Source organism: Oncorhynchus gorbuscha, linkage group LG03, assembly GCF_021184085.1.
Source record: "Oncorhynchus gorbuscha isolate QuinsamMale2020 ecotype Even-year linkage group LG03, OgorEven_v1.0, whole genome shotgun sequence".
Taxonomy (NCBI): Eukaryota; Metazoa; Chordata; class Actinopteri; order Salmoniformes; family Salmonidae; genus Oncorhynchus; species Oncorhynchus gorbuscha.
In genome coordinates, this window is record NC_060175.1 from 62,193,429 (window position 1) to 62,215,181 (window position 21,753).

The 21,753-nt window shown below is 43.6% G+C and overlaps 1 protein-coding gene and 1 pseudogene across 2 annotated transcripts; both read right to left on the bottom strand.

Moving 5' to 3' along the window:
* Positions 1-10,346, bottom strand: part of LOC124031669 — a 73,314-nt pseudogene extending 62,968 nt beyond the window's left edge.
* Positions 10,347-10,489: 143 nt separating this feature from the next.
* On the bottom strand, positions 10,490-15,547 carry LOC124031671 (60S ribosomal protein L32-like). 2 transcript variants are annotated; one of them, XM_046343200.1, is made up of 4 exons: positions 15,473-15,547; positions 14,689-14,790; positions 14,297-14,478; positions 10,490-10,659 (listed from the first exon to the last, which is right to left on the bottom strand). In XM_046343200.1, the coding sequence occupies exons 2-4, from the start codon at positions 14,782-14,784 to the stop codon at positions 10,530-10,532; spliced, it is 408 nt and encodes a 135-aa protein (XP_046199156.1). In that variant the 5' UTR covers positions 14,785-14,790; positions 15,473-15,547; the 3' UTR covers positions 10,490-10,529. The 2 variants fall into 2 exon arrangements, with proteins under 2 accessions (XP_046199156.1, XP_046199157.1); XM_046343201.1 differs by having other exon boundaries at positions 15,477-15,500.
* Positions 15,548-21,753: the final 6,206 nt, after the last annotated feature.

The following is a 21,753-nucleotide window of genomic DNA, read 5'->3' on the forward strand; positions in this document are numbered from 1 at the left end:
CCTTTGCCAGCCTCTTCTGGGAAGGCTTTCCACTAGATGTTGGAACATTGCTGCGGGGACTTGCTTCCATTCAGCCACAAGAGCATTAGTGAAGTTAGGCACTAATGTTTGGCGATTAGGCCTGGCTCACAGCCGGCGTTCCAATTCATACCAAAGGTGTTCGATGGGTTTGAGGTCAGGGCTCTGTGCAGGCCAGTCAAGTTTTCCCACACTGATCTCAACATACAATTTCTGTATGGACCACACTTTGTGCACAGGGGATTTTCTTGCTAAAACAGGAAAGGGCCTTCCCCAAACTGTTGCCACAAAGTTGGAAGCACAGAATTGTCTAAAATGTAATTGTATGATGTATCGTTAAGATGTCCCTTATCTGTAACTAAGGTGCCTAGCCCGAACCATGAAAAACAGCCCCAGACCATTACTCCTCCTCCACCAAACTTTAAAGTTGGCACTATGCATTGTGACAGGTAGCATTCTCAGATGGTGAAGCGTTATTCATCACTCCAGAGAATACGTTTCCACTGCTCCACTGAGTCCAATGGAGGACAAGCGGAGCGGAAGGAGCTGGACTCGCTGGGATGAGAACAGAACTGGTAGCCCTCTGAAGCGGAAAACCGGTAGCAGGTGAGCGTATTCTGCCCAGGAGCTGTTCTGCCAAGACGCAGGGTTCCTGAAAGAAAGGCTCTGTATGCGACCAATCGTCTGATTGGCCCCTCTCTCCGTTAGCTTTCACCACTCCAGCTGACACTTGGCATTGGAGATGGAGATCTAAGGCTTGGAGATGGAGATGGAGATCTAAGGCTTGTGTGCGGCTGCTCGGCCACGGAAACCCATTTAATGAAGCTCCCGATGAACAGTTCTAGTGTTGATGTTTTTTCCAGAGGCAGATTGGAACTCGGTAGTGAGTGTTCCAACCGAGGACAGACAATTTACCACGGTACTCGCCTCAGCACTCAGTGGTCCCATTCTATGAGCTTGTGTCTCCTACCACTTCGCGGCTGAGCCGTTGTTGCTCATAGATTTTTCCACTTCATGATAACAGCACTTATAGTTGAACGGGGCAGCTTTAGCAGGGGAGAAATTTGACAAACTGACTTGTTGGAAAGGTGGCATCCTATGACGGTGCCACGTTGAAAGTCACTGAGCTCTTCAGTAAGGCCTTTCCACAGCCAATGTTTGTGTGTGGAGAATGCATGGCTGTGTGCTCGATTTTATACACCTGTTAGCAATGGGTGTGGATAAAATGGCTTGAATCCACTCATTTGAAGGGGTGTCAACATACTTTTGTATATATAGTGTATGTGCTTGGTTCCATTCTGTCTGGCTGCAGACACATTGTGCTGTTAAATGAAATCCACGGAGGGAGAGGATTCCTTTAGTCTCCAGCGACAGGCTACATAGGCATTTTCTCAACCTTATCTAAGCACTACAGTACCACATCTATCAGCCAATGTAGCGCAGACGTGATGGAACATGTGCAATCAAACAATCCCAATGAAAAGCACGACTCTTGTGGATAGCTTTCCATCATGGAGAAAGGCTGAAGATAATGGACATGGTACCACAGAAGATACTGTAGAATGTAGAAAGACTGAAAGTTCCAGTAAGGTGTAATCACACTGTACCTTTAATACTGCGTCTCCTGGAGGTAAGGGCATGGTCGGTCCCTCCAGAGTCCTTGCTGCCCTTAGAGTATGGTCCATCATCTGGAATAATGAAAGGGACATTTGGTGAATAATCTGGAAGTTTGGAAAATTACTACAGTATGTGAGGAATGTGTGCATGCTGTTCCTTAGAGGAGAGGGGAATCTGACACCATCACATCCCCTGTCCACACACTGACAGCTGCCTGGGCCTTGTTTAACCCTTTGATCCCTATTAGAGGGTGTGTGAACATTAGAAAGAGGCAAAAGAGGAAGGAACTTCTCTAACAGGCCTACTAACTCAAAGAACACTGGCGGGTCAATCTCAGAGACCCGGAAGGTCTTCCTGCTGTTTCCATGGTAACAGTGGGAGGGGTAAAGAGATCAAGAAAGCTAGTTTTAGTGCGAGTAGTATGAACTTGTCCCAATAGACGCTTATCTAAAGATAATGTTGCCTTGTTCACCCTAATGGTTAAGATTTAAGACTTGGAAGAGCTGATTGTGCGATGTGTCCACAGGCATCTTCTACCCGCGGTGAAACATGATGTCTGCACCAAGATGATGCATACAGTATACATTAGAGCTGGGAAATGCTCTTGAGGGAACACGCTGTGGTTAAAGGACTGTTCAGGCATGTGAAGAATACAAACATTTTCAGTCAACGACAACAGCTGCTACAGAGGAAACCAGGAAATGTTCTCTGTTCCTCTGGGATCCTCTTTTTTACAGTGGGAGCCATTTCTGACACAGCACCGGCCCCAGATTTGCAGTGACCCTGCCCTGCTCTGCAATTTGAATCTGGATACAGCATGGGCATGTCAGCATTTCTGTCCACCGAGGACAAACTTTTCAACCAAATGACTTAAACATCATATTACACACTTAAGGAAAAGCTAAGCCAAAGTTGTTTAAAAATTTTTTTGCAGAAAGCTAGGGACTATGAGAGGTCCATCTATTTCAGCTGCTGCACTGACAGGTCGACTTCATACACCGTATGCTCCAAATATTCTGACATAAGCACTATTCTTACTATTGATTGAACGCAGCTCAGCCTTTCCACTCCCTTGCTGAGCTACACTTTACAATGTTACATGTAACACTCTTGGTAATGAAAAACAAAATGCAAATTTAGCCTAGTGATGTCCTGTTCATCAGCTTTAGGCAGGATTGTCATGATGGCGTGTGTAGGTGATATTTCTGTTCTATGTTGTCTACACTCAATTAACCATTCATCCACTTTTGTATCGCAACTAATCATCCCTCGTGCATAATATCACATGACCCTTAACTAAATTCACATCATCAATATTCAAATAGGGCCAGCCTTTGGTCAAAAAGGGAAACATTCTCAATTTTCATTCTTGTCAGGCACAGGACTAAATTGGCCCAAAGACAAAATAACATGGAGTGTATCTCAATAGCCTAAAATAGCTTAGTCACCTTTCTTTAATTTGCACAGATGTAAAAGAACAGGTGAAAACAGTTAGCCGGTACTGGTCGTTCACCTTTCCTACATTTTCAGATCAGTGCATTTGAAGGAAAGAGACGAGGAGAAGGAATGTCTCCATATCATAGAATTATGGAGGTTGATAAGCCACGTCTTAACTGTGGAAAATATGCAGACATAATATAAAAATGAAACATAATGAGAGTTTACAAAAATAAAACGCAAGGGCTTACAGGAATATGCATACAACAATAATGTACAAATATCCTGTTCAACAACCTTAGGGCATAAGTGCACGGCGGCCACGCACACACATACACACACACACAGTGTTAATCAACAAAGACACCCTGTGACAGGCAGCAGCGTGCGTGGTCCCATAAGCCTCATGAGGGGCCTGACAGTCCAAGCAGCCATCATTGTAGTCAAAAGGCAACCCAATACGCCCCACGTGACTGAACGCAACTATACCATACATACAGCTGTACCAGTTAAGAAAAACATCATTAGTGATCCTGACGGGCCAATCATGGGCCAAATACATTACTTCTTGAATTGGCTTAATCAATTCAGCAGCCAAAACAAAACGCACCCTTGAACTGAACAACATCATAACTGGGTACGGCAGGGCACGAACCTCCTAGTAGGAGCATGTTGTTTTGGCAGAGGGAATACTCATCTACTGTGGTAGCTAAAGAATCAGGTACGGAACTGCAAAAACAATACCCTTAAGATCTGCAAACAGGACAGTACCTACAACATTACTTAGAGTGGTGTGCAAAGTAATGTGCCAGAAAAATAGTCACCCCTATTAATTTCTGCCGTATCAATTAAATGAATCTAATTCAGGGCACCGTATGCTATCCCCTTTAGAACCAATCAGAATGTAGGTTAAATGTGGGGGCCTCTGACAATAGCTATGAAATCAGTGCTATTTTCAGAGGTAAAACAGTATTTATAAACGGCTTCACTAGACCCAGTTTGCATTGCCATATCTGCTCCAATTTCAGACGGCAGCCTTGTATTCAGTACTGTCTGGCCCTAATTCAGTGGCATTTGGTCTACTGTCTGTGCCTTAATAGCGAATTAATAGATATACTGCGAGTAAAATGGTGCTTGACAAAGCTGTCATTCAACAAATCTGAATTAATATGAATGTGTACAAATATAGGGAAAAGGTGTAACATTTCCAGCTGACTAAATAACCTCTAATGACAGAAAGTCTAGCTATGTGACAAGCTACCTTACTGGGCATAGATGCCAATTCAACATCTATTCCAGGTTGGTTCAACGTCATTTCATTGAATGTTGATTCAACCAGTGTGCCCAGTGGGATGTGTGTTACCACCATGCTGAAGACATTAAATCACAGGTATAAATACTTCACTCTTCACATTCAGAACTAAATACTGTTACAGGTGCTATTGATAGTCCTAAGCCCCTTACTATTGCAATACTAGGGTGTAGCACTACAAACCATATGACATACAGTGCACACTAGATAGCCTATGACGGCTGTGTTATTCATTCATTCATCATCACAATCAGTGAGTGTCAGGCAGATTTACCGATGCTGCTGTTCTTCGCCTTTCTCCTCAGACCACAAAGCATGGCTGCAGTCCTGTCAAAACATCCGACCTGAGAGGAAAGTCGCTGTGCTGTTGTAGTGGCCAGCAGACCCAGCGAGGTGCCCCTGGGAATACGGTGTCCTCTGTGACCCAGTCTCACTCGCTAAGAAGCAGGACAAAAAACTATTTTCTTCTCTTCATATCTCTGTTCTACTTGAAGCATATCTTGACTTCACTTATTGCATGAAATATCCTGTTCCATAGATGTCTATTTCTATGTCCTTTAACTGTTTAAACTTGGTTAAAAAAAATATATATATATGTATATATATTGTGCTAAAATAAGTAATTCCCACAACAAATCGAAAGCAGGGAAACCAAATGATCAAAGCATCAAAGGAATAGTCATCTCTCCTTTTCTTCCCACCATTCTGAGGTTCCTTTTGAGGTATTCATGGTTGCTCTTCCTATTCCATATGAATAATCATACCTCTCGTTCACGCTCACATACCAGCTCACACACACAGCAACCATTACACACAGCCTCAGTGAGTGTGTCGGAGAAGGTCGCTCTCCCTCCCTCTCTATGCCAGAGGGGTGTGATGAAGCAGTCAAACACTCTCCCCACACATGACACGATCACACCCCCTGCATCACACATACTTTCTCTCACACACGCGCACACTCAGTGCAGTCAAGCACACAATTAACGTTACCCACACATCCATTGTCACTGAGCTCATACAAGAGCAGCCATAAGCAGTTACACATTTTCCACACTAGTCGACACATAAGCAGTGCCCATCTTACTGTGCCCACCATAGTCATCCTACCCATACACATACACTGGCTAACTAATACTCACAGCTTTTCCACCTCCCATTCCATAGGCTCATCACAATGATTATTATCTGCTTATACAAGAGCATCCCCAGTGGTGGAAAAGGTACTCAATTGTCATACTTGATTCAAAGTAAACATGTCTTAATGGAAAATGACTCAAGTAAAAGTGAAAATCACCCAGTAAAATACTACTTGAGTAAAAGTCTAAAGGTATCTGGTTTTAAATGTACTTAAGTACAGTGGTGGAAAAAAGTACTCAATTTGTCATACTTGAGTAAAAGTAAATAGTGTACATCAAAAGTCCTTATATTAAGAAACCAGATGGCACAATTTCCTTTTTTGTTCATTGTTTTTTTTTCTCAGACAATTTACAAACGCAGTATGTGTGCTTTGTGAGTCCGCAAGATCAGAGGCAGTAGGGATGACAATGCACTACATTGATAGGTGCATGAATTTGACCATAATTCTGTCATGCCTGAGTATTCTAAATGTAACGAGTACTTTTTGGTGTCAGCGGAAATGTATGGGAGTAAAAAGTCAATATTTTCTTTAGGAAGGTAGAGGTAAAAGATGTCAAAGTACAGATAACCCAAAAATGGCTTAAGTAATACTTGAAATTATTTTTACTTCAGTACTTTACACCACTGAGCACCCCTACCAATAACTGTACATGCATGTCGCTACAAAGCCAAAAGAGACTTATTTACTCAACTTCTGACCAGAGAATCCTGTCCTTTATGAGACAATGGCTGCAATGGACATAAATCAAAACAACAATATGGTTTCTCGCTTTCAATCTGTGGTGAACATCGCATGTTCCCTTCTCTGGGTGAGAGGGCTCTTTCCCCCACTGCCTGTCTTCTACCCAGACACACATTTACAGACGAGTTAAAACGACCGCTGACTGACTGAGAGCCCCACCTGTCTGTCCATTTGTCACCCTCACATGCTCGCCACTTCCTGACTCACCCTCCCTCCATTCTTTCCCCCTATAAGGCCTGACAATCCCACCTAAAGGAACTTCCGTCAGTCAGGTCTGAGAGTAGGGAAATTACATCAAAGGATACACTAAAGCTCTAAACAGACACAAATATGAACTAGAGCCCACACAATAGCTTCAAAGTCCACACAGATGTGAGGATGAGCTCAAGTACAAATAAAAGCTAGTAAACTATATCTGCAGTACAAATACATCCTTGATCCCAATGCATAGATTTATTGAGTCTATGTAGCATTTCCCTGACCAGAGACACCTCAAACAACTACAAACAAAGCGTTCTCTCCACTGTAGAAGTATGTCTCGCCAATGTAGCATGTCTCCTAATTAGTAGTCTCTTTCCAGTGGACCCAATACTCTTTGGCATAGACAATTTCCTCCCAGTTTCGTCCTTAATACCCCATTTACTCAGGTGTTTCAGAGCGAAACAAATTCATTTCTTACAGAATAAAGAGGAACAGAAGACACAGAGCTGTTTGTTGGTCTTATAAAAACCCAGGGAAACAGAACATACTAGGCCACACAATTAGGGTAATTATTTATTTTACCGTTATTTAACTAGGCAAGTCAGTTAAGAACAAATTCTTATTTTGAATGACAGCCTAGAAACATTGTGTTTAACTTCCTTGTTCAGGGGCAGAACGGCAGATTTGTACCTTGTCAGCTCAGGGATTTGATCTTGCAACCTTTCAGTTACTAGTCCAACGCTCTAACCACTAGGCTACCTACCACCCAATTATGTAGAGTAGTAGAAGCACACCCACTCAGTGTAGTACTGTGAAGTAGAATAAATGTTGCGTTTAGACTAGAGAATCAATTACACACAAAAATTACACACATTCTGCTAGAAAGCAATATGCAATCGATTCTAGATTCAACAGATACTTGACTGTTTAAATGTATATAAAACAGTGCTATTGTCTTACAATTAGTGATCATTCTAAAAGACCATTGTAATATATGTTAAATAAGACATGACATTTTCACTTACCAGTAAAAGAATAAGCGCTCACATACGTTGAAAGTACAGTAAAATCTATGAGCTATTCTCCAACCAAAAGGTAGCTGGGCACACTTTCTAACATGCAGCTGATCATACTGCCAATGTATCAGCTCTAGTTGCGAAAAAATCTACCAAATGAATGCAGCAGGGATGACAGGAACTTGAGTCAACACACCGATCACGAAATGACTTCGGCTACAAGACAGGTTCAGAGGTGGTGAACATGACTCAGTCATAATTCATAATCATAGTACGATGTTCACCTGCAAGGTAGCTCAGACGTAAACTAAAGGTAAAATATGACTCCATTAAATGACTCATCCCACATTTAAGCTAAGTTATCATATTGATTTTGACAAAACAAAATAGGCAAGATAAGATAGACAAGATAAATTCTAGGTCTTATTTAAAACGGTCTCAACTAAGAAATAAGGCACTTCAGCTCCCACACAACTCAGGCTGGAGCCTGCAACAGTATATACAATACAGTAGCAGTGTAAAATCCCAATCAACTCGTCCGTTTGGCTTTAATGAACAAAAATAAATAATGTGGGCTCTGCCATCATAAGTATTCATAAACATTGTTGCGTAAGCAGTACCTTTGGTCCTCCCTCTGATGATCCCGAGGCGACAACGGAGTGAAAAGGAGAACATCCTCCTCTTTCCTCCTCCTTTCCTCATGGACTCGGTCTGAGAGAAGGCCAGGGTGATGAGCTTTGGGTTGCCCATGCGTCCCTTTCCACATATTACTCTGTCTGCCATATTCACTCTCTAGTCACCAAAAGTAAAAAACATTCTCGCTTTCTCCTTTCGATCGCTTTCCTCCAAACGGTTTCCTCTAGCTCCGTCCTGCGGTCTCTTCACAACCCTAACTGGAGGAGTCCCAACATCCTCAGGTGTGTCTGAATAAGCCTACAAATGAGATGGAGAATATATATATATAAAAAAAAAACTAAACCTACGAAAGATCAGATATACATATTTGTAAATCTATGCATATTTATAAACCCATCAGTGTCTGCTTCTCTCGTAACACACACACACACACAAAATGTGAACTTAAAACGGCAGGCAAACAAAAACATGAAGATGCTGTCCATTGTTATTCATTTCAGGTAAGGTTATGTAAATGTAATGCATGTTATATTGTTTGTGAATTTCATCGCTGACAGTATTTTACATGAACAGATGGATAGGAGCTAAATGCTGCAGATGGCACAGCCTGTCAGAACGCAATGGAAACTTTCACCCCAGGTGGCTGGCGGTAGACACTGGCTATTTATTCATGCCAAAACATAGCATTTCAGAATTGCAGCATGAATGTGCATGATTGAAAAGGGCATCTAAACATGTTCATTTCTGTAATTCCAACAAAACACTGTATGCGGTTGTCTACATTAAATTACTTTAATTTATGAGGCCCAACTGTCATAAGCAGAGAAGAAATGAAAGTCATGTGTGGAAGAAAGCAAACCGCTTTGGTTTCATCAATATTTCTGAATAATCCACAAAACTAAGTAGTGTTAAATTACAACATATTTGCAAATTAAATCAAGATATATCTTGATTTGAAAGCATCTGGTTATCAGACTCGTATTGCACTCATGATAATCGTGTAGTTGTCGGATTAATGATCCAGACATATCTTTTTATTATTTTTATGAAGTTCCTTCAAGATCTTCAAAGATCCAAAAGGGGATTAAAACTACTTCGAGCCTCATAATTCCCTGTTGAGAGCATATCAATAGGAAGTTGAAAACATCTTTCATACAAGTTTCCATTGCTTTACTAAATCCTAAATTGTCAAAATGGGGCTAAGGATCACTACAGGGTGTTGGCAAGGATGACTGCACATCCGGCTGAAGTGCCACAAGGCTGTTAGCACAACAAACACTGATGCACTTGGGAATAGTAGTCAGTGCTATCCCAGTTTCAGTCGAGACACAACACACAGGTGTCACACAACACTTCCCTTGTGTTGCACACAGATCACAGGTCTCCAGTAACCAGGTTTCCATCTAATCTTAATGCGCGTAAAATACATGACGGATAAAAATAGTCACGACAGGCCTGATTGAAAAAGCTAATTTGTCATTAACTTGCCAAATGTCAATAAACTATGGGAGACATGGCAGTGGAAATACTTAAGAGCAAATACTGATATAACAACCGTCACATTGTGCCAAACTTGACATGTGGTCCCCCCACAATGACTTGGGAAAGCATGCATTTTATTAGGCTACAGATTAAATATATCAGGAACTTCATCGGTTTGGTGAAAGTGCAAGGTGATGAACTTAATGCTTATTCCCAATAATGCTTGGCTACTGTTTTGTCCATAATGTTCTCTTAGGCAGGCGATACCTGCACCGCATCTGCGAGCTGTTGGCTAGAGCGCATGTGGCAAGATCAGAGAAGAAACATGCACTATATAACGCAACATTCCTGACAAAAACCATCGGAGTTGAAAACGCATAATTTTTATGTGCACTATGGCATCAAGCAGACTTTCATCCTCAACAAGTCAATTTGATGGATACGCAATCAGCATATTGCATTTACGCTGATTGTAGAATATTCACATGAAAATCTGTCACAAATGAGATAGAAGCCTAGCTTGTGGTATTGAAATATTCTAAACAACATGGGTCTTTTTTTCTCTCTTCCAGATACAACCCTGTCTGCTCTATAGGACTGTCAGGTAGGAGTATATATAGGATTGTCTGAAAAGAAGTTAACTTGATGTATTTCATAACCCTTCACACAAAGGTGCACTAGGGAAATTGACACTTTCAATGGTTCTCAAAGAAATCTCAGAACCATCTAGACCAGTCATGCTGAACCAGACCAATTCTCAACCCTGCGTGTCTACTCTCTACTTTAAAGGGAGGATTGGTGTCAGGAATATGGGGAAACGGGTAGAGAATTTGAACAGTCTAGCTATAGCAAAGTCTTAGCCCAGAAAAAATAATTTGTCAGGAGAACATACACATTTAAACATGCGTTTTATTGGGAAATAATGGCTGGATCACTCGTTCTCCTCGCTGCGGAGTCTGGCATTGGGGTTGGTGATCTTGATGGCCAGCTGGGCTGCTCTCTCCACAATCAGCTTTCTGTTCTTGGAAGACACATTGTGGGCGATCTCAGCAGCATGGGTCCTACGGAGAAGGTGAGAGCAGAATAAATTATTTGTCAAATGCCTATTTTTCAGTGGCAATTAACCAGACTAAAACTGACCAAATAGACAAATTATTTTTAATTTCAGTTGACTAAAACAATACGAAATGATCTCTGTGGCCGAAATCAGACTACTAAATGGACTAGACAAGAGTTCTTGGAAAGATTGAGAGCGATAAGCACAAATAATATTAACAGCACAGATGCGCAGTTCTGTTGAGCAGTGGGAAAGACGCGCCACACCTGGCACACAACCTACATGAGCTGTTGAGCAGTGGGAAAGACGCGCCACACCTGGCAACACAACCTACATGAGCTGTTGAGCAGTGGGAAAGACGCGCCACACCTGGCACACAGCCTACATGAGCTGTTGAGCAGTGGGAAAGACGCGCCACACCTGGCACACAACCTACATGAGCTGTTGAGCAGTGGGAAAGACGCGCCACACCTGGCACACAACCTACATGAGCTGTTGAGCAGTGGGAAAGACGCGCCACACCTGGCACACAGCCTACATAAGCTGTTGAGTGAGTAGTGGGAAAGACGCGCCACACCTGGCACACAGCCTACATGAGCTGTTGAGCAGTGGGAAAGACGCGCCACACCTGGCACACAACCTACATGAGCTGTTGAGCAGTGGTAAAGACGCGCCACACCTGGCACACAACCTACATGAGCTGTTGAGCAGTGGGAAAGACGCGCCACACCTGGCACACAGCCTACATGAGCTGTTGAGGAGCAAGTGATGATTGTGGGCACAGGCAGACCAGCTCTGCTCTGATTATACACATCTCGCAGGCCACTCTCTTGCTTTCCCTGTAACTAACCAGTCACCACCAGCCATCTAGTTAGCTACCATTTGCCTGGTTAAGTAACACAAGCTGCTTTACGAAATTTAAAATAGCAGCATTGCATTTAATAGTAAAACAGTGTAGGTATGTTTCTCTCCTTCGAGTATAGAACAGTCTTTAAATTTGTAGTCTTTAAATTTCTTATTTCTTTCATATGCATTTTTTTTTTAAATACCAAGCTTGCTAGCTTAGTTTTTCTCTGCATTATTTCAGACATTTGTCAAGCCGTCTCCAATCAATGTCTGGTTGTGTGTGAATGTGTGGTGGGGGGACAGGCGTAACGGTTAAGGTGTTGGCTTGACAGTTGCTGGACCAGGGTTCACCTGCCGGTTGGGGGAACACTCAGAGTTCGATACAGCGCACTTTCATGATTGGATTTATTGACGCTCCCCTTAAACTGCCCCTAATTGACCCATTTTCCGACCTTCCAACCTTGACATTTTCTGGGGAGTATCACTTCAGTGCGAAAGCAGCGCCCCTGACCCATGCAGGTCTCTACGCTGACAATATTTTACATGGAGCATGTGTGCCCCCAAGTTGAAAGATGAAGGCGCACAGAAAGAAATTGAGCACAATGAACATTTTATAAAGCTAGAATCCTTAAAGTTGCAATATCTATTTTTGGGCGACCGGATAAAATTCACATGGACAGATCTTAAACTCACATTTCTTTCTCATTGAAAGCAAGCCTAAGAAGCAGTTTTATGTGCGCTATATTTATTCTTCCCGCGAGTAAGTTTAGTTTTTGCGGCTTTTACTTTTGCACACCAGCTCCAAACAGCACTTTAGATGGTTAAATTATTCTCTACACTATACTTGCATGTCTTGTCACAAACTGAAATTAGGCAAACTACTAGAATTTTAGTAACCAGGAAATGGCGGAGTGATTATTGCATAGCGGATCTTTCATTTTTCTAGGCACACTGGTGCTCCTAAATGAAAATTCCAGGCCGCACAGCAAAGTCTTTAACCGCATACACAAGTAGAATGGTTGCACTGTAAAGCCCCGAAGTGGACCCCACGATGTGCGCGTGCCACACCCACATTGCTCATATCATACGCAAATTGACCTTTTAGAGCCTATTACATAAGTTGGCAGAAGACTGCCTCAGGAGGAATGGTAGGCTATAGATTGTTCATGGGTATATGGTAATTGGCTGCTCTTCCGTAGCTAACTAGAAAAAAAGTTTAAAATTGTCCAAATTTGGGCACCCCCTAGGATTTTCGAACAATTTGTTGCTGATCAAAGCCTAAAGTTGGGGTGGGGGAGGTCCGGAGAGTGTCAGTCAACTTCCCCCTCAGGAAGTTGGAGAAATGTTGCCCTAGCACTGCACAGCAGATTCAAATAACCAACTAATAATCAAGCTTTGGTTATTTGAATCAGCTTTGTAGTGCTAAGGCAAAAAAAATGCTCCAACTTCCTGAGGGGGAAGTTGACTTGACACCCTCCTGGCCTACCCCCTACCCAACCTGGCAGGCTCCAGTAGTTGGGGAAACCCTGGTCTACCTTACTGTAGGCTATTTTGAATATGAAACAACTGAACTAGGCCTATGAGCTTTTTCAGATCTCCATCCACAACCTAATCTATCAGGTTGGTCTTGTCTACTGGGCTACCATTCATTGTTGTTGCCTACTGTTGGCATAGATCTATTTCAAGAGGAAAGATGAAGACATTTTTAACATAGCCTTACTAATCTTTAAAAGTTTACCGGGAACTTTCTGTGAAGGACAGTATCATCGGGACATCGAGTCTTTCCATCCACGCAGTGACCTACGTTTCATTGCTTGTCAATGTATGCGCGCATACTACTGTTGAGACAAACGCATGTGCAGACAAGTCTTCTCACTTAGTTGACTAAACGCTGTAGCAAACTACCATCGTTGTAATGAAGCCTTAGTTGACTACAAAATAGTGATTGTTCACTTGACAAACATACAATTTTGTAAAATATATTTGGCAAACAGTTAGTTCTCGATTTTTCCCTACCCTTTTTCCTCACATCAGTGGCATCAACTGACAAAGTGGAGCTGCCAACCCAATAGCTGTTTTTTCTGATTCAATTAAAGTAAATTAACTAAGTAGACCAGACCCAGCTGCTATCGCATTGGTGTCTATGGGAGAGCAAACCCCTTAAGACAGGTACTGACAACGTTTTTCCAATAGTCAACAGCCAGACAACTCTTCATTTATCAACCATCTTTGATAGTTCTACGACTACAGGGAGAGAGCTAGAGATGTGGTCCTCCTCGACCAAGTCCTCTGACTGCCTCAGCTACCACGTAATACGGTTGAGTATATGCCAACTAGAAGCCTATTTTGTTTTGCATTTTTAGGGTCGTTTTTCATACTAGGGTACTCAAGCATGGTACGCAAAATATGTGCAGGTTGACAGGTCCGCATTTTTAGATACAACTTCTGAGTCCACTGGATATCTACAAATAGTATTCCCTGTCAAATAGGCTTTGCGCTATTAAGATTCGTAGAGCTACGCCTCCCATGGCTTAGGCGACCCCCCCCCCCCCCATGTTCTACCTGTAGCAAACCTAGTGGATAATGCTGGAAATTCCGGTCAAAGAAGAACCCCCCCCCCAAAAAAAATAAACTTTAAACAACTTGTCCTACACATTTTGCATTTAGTACCTTTAGAAAGAACACCAGGATAACTGTATTAAAGCATATAGTATTGCATATCTGATGATACTTGTTTGAGTAAACAAGCCAAATGGACCCACGGGGAAGAATACAGTGCACCCAACAAAACGTACTTGTTGCTCATCATGAGGACCTCCAGCTCCTTGATGTTGTGCACCAGGAACTTCCTGAAGCCAGAGGGCAGCATGTGCTTAGTCTTCTTGTTGCTACCATAACCGATGTTGGGCATCAGCATCTGGCCCTTAAACCGCCTGCGGACTCTGTTGTCAATACCCCTGGGCTTACGCCAGCTTTTCTGGAGGGGGCATAGAAAAAGATGTTACTTAATAAAGCAGTTATAATCAATGTTCCTTCCAACTACTTTGCTCGAGGGAGATCAATGTCCTTTGCCTCTCTGCATGTGTAATGTCTGAAAAGCATCGCTCGCTCCACAAATTACAGAACTGTACATTCCTAAAGGAAGATCTATCATCTTTAAAGTTATGCGTGTAGCAAATGCTCTTACCGTGACCTTGACATATCTGTCAGACTGATGGCGAATGAACTTCTTAACCCTCTTCTTGACGATCTTCGGCTTGGTAAGAGGTCGGAGGGCTGCCATGGTGACCTGTAATGGGGTAAAATGTTATTTGTTAACTTAATTTTGGGCAGTGTTTCACAACTGGCAAAAAACAACCATTGTATATCTAATCATCCACAATCAGTTGTTGTGAAACGTTAGTCAGTTACATGACTAGTAACTAAAAGCCAACAACTCCCATTAGAAAACAAGCCAGCTAACATGGTGCATGTCATTAAGATTATCCCTTTATCGCAATAGCAAACTACAGGTAGCTGAAGGTTAACGTTAGTCAACAGACACCTCGACTCTACCTTTACAAATGGGAACAGTCAATCGCATTGAAGTAGCGAGTGTGTTCTAGCTACAGCAACCAACATTGTTTGAGGGCTGGCTGCGTTGTTAGTCTGGTAATTGTCAAAGTAGTTAACAGGCATATGATATCCAGGGTGAGCCTAAAAACCATGCTAAATTAAAGCTTGGTTTATAGAACGAACACGTCTCGGCCACACTGTAGAGACATCGCTAGTCACTAGCCAGTTCTAATATTAGTAAGGCTAGCTAGCCACATGGAATGCAAGCCGATCGAAACCATGGCATTTAAAAATGTGCAGTGTCTTATACTATTCATGGCTTCTGAATGTTGAATTTGCGCCGGTGATTATTTATGTCAGCATTATTTATTTTGTCTACTAAACCAGTAGATGGACATAGATTTTGATAAACTCACCCGCCTGTGTAATTTTAGGAAGGGAGTCAGCAACGGCCGAAAAGAAAGGACTTCCGTTAAGGACCGCAAGGTGATATGGGTAATGTATTAAATGAGAGAACTGGAAGTAGTAGCTCGTCTTGGCACTACTTATACCAAATTGAGGACATCTCCCTCAAAATGACTCATTGTGAGCTCATGGCAACAACAGTTTTTTTTTTGTGAGATCACGAGATAATTAAACTCTATAAATAGGAGTGGACGTATTGATGATATATTGACAGCTTCGAACACACCGACAGTGTTTTTGCGCAAAATAGTAAGCATCATCATAATCATCTGGATATGTATGCAACAAAAATTCAATGCATACAGTTTGACACATACATTTGATAAATCCAACGTATGTACCACACCGAACGCAATGCAACTGCCTCTGCAACGCAATGCTGCAAGGCAAACGCAGCTTTCATTGGAAATGAATGAAGGGCTGGAGAAGATGGCTGACACTTGACATGCTTCTTCTTCTATGAGGTTTAACTGCGGTTGGCATCCAATTTGTTGCATTACCGCCACCTACTAGACTGGAGTACAACTCCCTTACACTTAGCTTGAAAAACAAACAACATGCACGAAATAATACCCTACCATCTAACACTAATCTCACTAATTTCAAAATTATATACAATAAAATGAACACCTCCCTATTCCACAAATTAAATGTATTTATTCCTACCTCATGCCATCATCCTTAAAGAATGAGACCACCACTTAACACACCCTGTAACTCTTCGGATGTCAAGTCTCGCACACCCAAATACCTCTCTGCCGCTGCCACCACAACCTCAATTTTCTGAGACTTCTGATCCATCCCTGCAGTACAATTGATAACCATTGCTATAAATGCTAGAAATCCAATCTTACTGAAACTTATTTTACTTTTTGGCCTATCCCTCTGTACTGGTATATCTTTACTACTCTCACCACTCCTCCCCCTTAACCCATCTTCCTCTACTTTCTTCACTGCCTCAGCATATGACAACTTCTCCAGTACTCTAACCCTGGAAACCCTAACCTGCCTCTCTCGCACGGGACATTTCTGATCCCCATATCTATGGGCACCCCTACAATTAACACATTCCACTACTTTCCCCAATACCACACATTCCTTTGCCTCGTGCCCTTCTGCACATTTCTCACATTTTGGACCCTCCCTCCTACACACTGCTGCCACATGCCCATAAGCTGGACACCTATAACATCGTAATATATTTGACACATAAGCTTGTACAGGATAACTTATATAACCTAACTTCACTTTGTCAGGCAAAGACTCAACTTCAAAACTCAAAAGAACAGACAACGGATCTTCTGTTTCCCCACTCTCGCCACCCTATCTGCGTCTCATCAAATGACGAGCATCACATACACCGGGAAACTTTGCCCTCAGCTGGTCAACTTTTAGATCTACTGCTACCCCAGTTATCATTGGTGCCTTTTTCTTGAGAACGAAACAATTTTCTTGACCCCATTTGTTTTACTTCGAGAGCATTCTTCCTCTGGCCAACAGAAACACAAACAATCATCACAAGACCACTTCTGGTTACCCTCACCGATTCCACATGACCCAACTCTTTTTTTCACCCACCGTGAAACCACAAATGGATTCTGCCGACGTATAAATCTGAAATTAGCTAGGTTGAATTTGGATGACCTTTTTCACATGCTTTTTAAAAGAGAGGTTGGAATCAAGTATGATGCTAAGGTACTTAAAATCAGATACCACCTGGAGCTTCTCCCCTGACACATAGACATCTGGTTCAGTAGCATCTGTTGCCCTCTTTGTGAAGAACATGCAAACAGTTTTTTTCACATTGAGATGTAAACACGAGTCACTGAGCCACTTTGTAACCTGGACCATTACAGTAGTGAGTTTACATTTACATTTACATTTACATTTAAGTCATTTAGCAGACGCTCTTATCCAGAGCGACTTACAAATTGGTGCATTCACCTTATGACATCCAGTGGAACAGTCACTTTACAATAGTGCATCTAAAACTTAAGGGGGGGGGGTGAGAGGGATACTTATCCTATCCTAGGTATTCCTTAAAGAGGTGGGGTTTCAGGTGTCTCCGGAAGGTGGTGATTGACTCCGCTGTCCTGGCGTCATGAGGGAGTTTGTTCCACCATTGGGGGGCCAGGGCAGCGAACAGTTTTGACTGGGCTGAGCGGGAGCTGTACTTCCTCAGTGGTAGGGAGGCGAGCAGGCCAGAGGTGGATGAACGCAGTGCCCTTGTTTGGGTGTAGGGCCTGATCAGAGCCTGGAGGTACTGAGGTGCCGTTCCCCTCACAGCTCCGTAGGCAAGCACCATGGTCTTGTAGCGGATGCGAGCTTCAACTGGAAGCCAGTGGAGAGAACGGAGGAGCGGGGTGACGTGAGAGAACTTGGGAAGGTTGAACACCAGACGGGCTGCGGCGTTCTGGATGAGTTGAAGGGGTTTAATGGCACAGGCGGGGAGCCCAGCCAACAGCGAGTTGCAGTAATCCAGACGGGAGATGACAAGTGCCTGGATTAGGACCTGCGCCGCTTCCTGTGTGAGGCAGGGTCGTACTCTGCGGATGTTGTAGAGCATGAACCTACAGGAACGGGCCACCGCCTTGATGTTGGTTGAGAACGACAGGGTGTTGTCCAGGATCACGCCAAGGTTCTTGGCGCTCTGGGAGGAGGACACAATGGAGTTGTCAACCGTGATGGCGAGATCCTGGAATGGGCAGTCCTTCCCCGGGAGGAAGAGCAGCTCCGTCTTGCCGAGGTTCAGCTTGAGGTGGTGATCCGTCATCCACACTGATATGTCTGCCAGACATGCAGAGATGCGATTCGCCGGCAGCCGATAGATCTAGAAGGATGAGAGCAGAGGAGAGAGAGTTAGCTTTAGCAGTGCGGAGCGCCTCCGTGATACAGAGGAGAGCAGTCTCAGTTGAATGACTAGTCTTGAAACCTGACTGATTTGGATCAAGAAGGTCATTCAGAGAGAGATAGCGGGAGAGCTGGCCAAGGACGGCACGTTCAAGAGTTTTGGAGAGAAAAGAAAGAAGGGATACTGGTCTGTAATTGTTGACATCGGAGGGATCGAGTGTAGGTTTTTTCAGAAGGGGTGCAACTCTCGCTCTCTTGAAGACGGAAGGGACGTAGCCAGCGGTCAGGGATAAGTTGATGAGCGAGGTGAGGTAAGGGAGAAGGTCTCCGGAAATGGTCTGGAGAAGAGAGGAGGGGATAGGGTCGAGCGGGCAGGTTGTTGGGCGGCCGGCCGTCACAAGACGCGAGATTTCATCTGGAGAGAGAGGGGAGAAAGAGGTCAGAGCACAGGGTAGGGCAGTGTGAGCAGAACCAGCGGTGTCGTTTGACTTAGCAAACGAGGATCGGATGTCGTCGATCTTCTTTTCAAAATGGTTGACGAAGTCATCTGCAGAGAGGGGAGGAGGGGGGAGGATTCAGGAGGGAGGAGAAGGTGGCAAAGAGCTTCCTAGGGTTAGAGGCAGATGCTTGGAATTTAGAGTGGTAGAAAGTGGCTTTAGCAGCAGAGACAGAGGAGGAAAATGTAGAGAGGAGGGAGTGAAAGGATGCCAGGTCCGCAGGGAGGAGAGTTTTCCTCCATTTCCGCTCGGCTGCCCGGAGCCCTGATCTGTGAGCTCGCAATGAGTCATCGAGCCACGGAGCGGGAGGGGAGGACCGAGCCGGCCTGGAAGATAGGGGACATAGAGAGTCAAAGGATGCAGAAAGGGAGGAGAGGAGGGTTGAGGAGGCAGAATCAGGAGATAGGTTGGAGAAGGTTTGAGCGGAGGGAAGAGATGATAGGATGGAAGAGGAGAGAGTAGCGGGGGAGAGAGAGCGAAGGTTGGGACGGCGCGATACCATCCGAGTAGGGGCAGTGTGGGAAGTGTTGGATGAGAGCGAGAGGGAAAAGGATACAAGGTAGTGGTCGGAGACTTGGAGGGGAGTTGCAATGAGGTTAGTGGAAGAACAGCATCTAGTAAAGATGAGGTCGAGCGTATTGCCTGCCTTGTGAGTAGGGGGGGAAGGTGAGAGGGTGAGGTCAAAAGAGGAGAGGAGTGGAAAGAAGGAGGCAGAGAGGAATGAGTCAAAGGTAGACGTGGGGAGGTTAAAGTCGCCCAGAATTGTGAGAGGTGAGCCGTCCTCAGGAAAGGAGCTTATCAAGGCATCAAGCTCATTGATGAACTCTCCGAGGGGACCTGGAGGGCGATAAATGATAAGGATGTTAAGCTTGAAAGGGCTGGTAACTGTGACAGCATGAAATTCAAAGGAGGCGATAGACAGATGGGTAAGGGGAGAAAGAGAGAATGACCACTTGGGAGAGATAAGGATCCCGATGCCACCACCCCGCTGACCAGAAGCTCTCGGGGTGTGCGAGAACACGTGGACGGACGAAGAGAGAGCAGTAGGAGTAGCAGTGTTATCTGTGGTGATCCATGTTTCTGTCAGTGCCAAGAAGTCGAGGGACTGGAGGGAGGCATAGGCTGAGATGAACTCTGCCTTGTTGGCTGCAGATCGGCAGTTCCAGAGGCTACCGGAGACCTGGAACTCCACGTGGGTCGTGCGCGCTGGGACCACCAGATTAGGGTGGCAGCGGCCACGCGGTGTGGAGCGTTTGTATGGTCTGTGCAGAGAGGACATAAAGCCAACGGACATTTACTCCTGAGGTGCTGACTTGCTGCACCCTCGACAACTACTGTGATTATTATTATTTGACCATGCTGGTCATTTATGAACATTTTGGCCATGTTCTGTTATAATCTCCACCCGGCACAGCCAGAAGAGGACTGGCCACCCCTCATAGCCTGGTTCCTCTCTAGGTTTCTTCCTAGGTTTTGGCCTTTCTAGGGAGTTTTTCCTAAGCCACCGTGCTTCTACACCTGCATTGCTTCCTGTTTAGGGTTTTAGGCTGGGTTTCTGTCCAGCACTTTGAGATATCAGCTGATGTACGAAGGACTATATAAATACATTTGATTTGATATAACCCATATGGATCCAAAAAATCTCAAATTTGGACTCAAATTTCCACTGATCTAATGTCCATTGTTTGGGTTTCATGGCCCAAGCAAGTCGCTTCTTCTTATTGGTGTCCTTTAGCAGTGGTTTTGTTGCAGCAATTTGACCTTGGAGGCCTGATTCACACAGTCTCCCCTGAACAGTTGATGTTGAGATGTGTCTGTTACTTGAACTCTGTGAAGCATTTATTTGGGCTGCAATTTCTGAGGCTGGTAACTCTAATTAACTTATCCTCTGCAGAAGAGGTAACTCCGGCTTTTCATGTGGCGGTCTTCATGAGAGCCAGATTCATCATAGTGCTTGATGGTTTTTGCGACTGTATTTGAAGATACTTTCAAAGTTCTTGAAATGTTCCGTATTGACTGACCTCCGTGTCTTAAAGTAATGATGGACTGTCGTTTCTCTTTGCATATTTGAGCTGTTTTTGCCATGCATTCCACCTCATGAAGCTGGTTGAGAGAATGTCAAGAGTGTGCAAAGCTCTCATCAAGGCAAAGGGTGGCTATTTGAAGAAATGCAAATATGAAATATATTTGGATTTAACACTTCTTTGGTTACTACATTTAATTGTTTTTTTTTTTTTTTTGGTTACTACATGATTCCATGTGTTATTTCATAGTTTTGATATCTTCACTATTATTCTACAATGTAGAAAATAGTAAAAATAAAGAAAAACACTTGAATGACTAGGTGTTCTAAAACTTTTGACCGGTAGTGTATACTGAACAAAAAGTGTTGGTCCCATGTTTCATGAGCTGAAATAAAAGATCCCAGAAATGTTCCATATGCACAAAAAGCATCTCTCTCAAATGTTGAGCACAAATTTGGTTACATCCCTGTTAGTGAGCGTTTATCATTTTCCAAGATAATCCATCCAACTGACAGGTGTGGCATATCGAGAAGGTGATTAAAATAGCAAGATCATTACACCTTGTGCTGGGGACAATAAAATGTCACTCTAAAATATGCAGCTGTGTCACACAACACAATGCCACAAGTTTTGAAGGAGTGTGCATTTGACTGCAGGAATGTCCACCCGAGCTGTTGCCAGAGATTTTAATGTTAATTTCTCTACCATAACAGACAGTTACATGACCTACAGCATGGTAAAGCAAGTTGATGTTTCAGACATTTTCGTCCCACTAAAGTACTATTGATTTAGAACCACAGATGGATACCGCAAGTGGCAAACAAGGCAGGAGCTGCCTCCACTATTCTAGCACCATTTCAA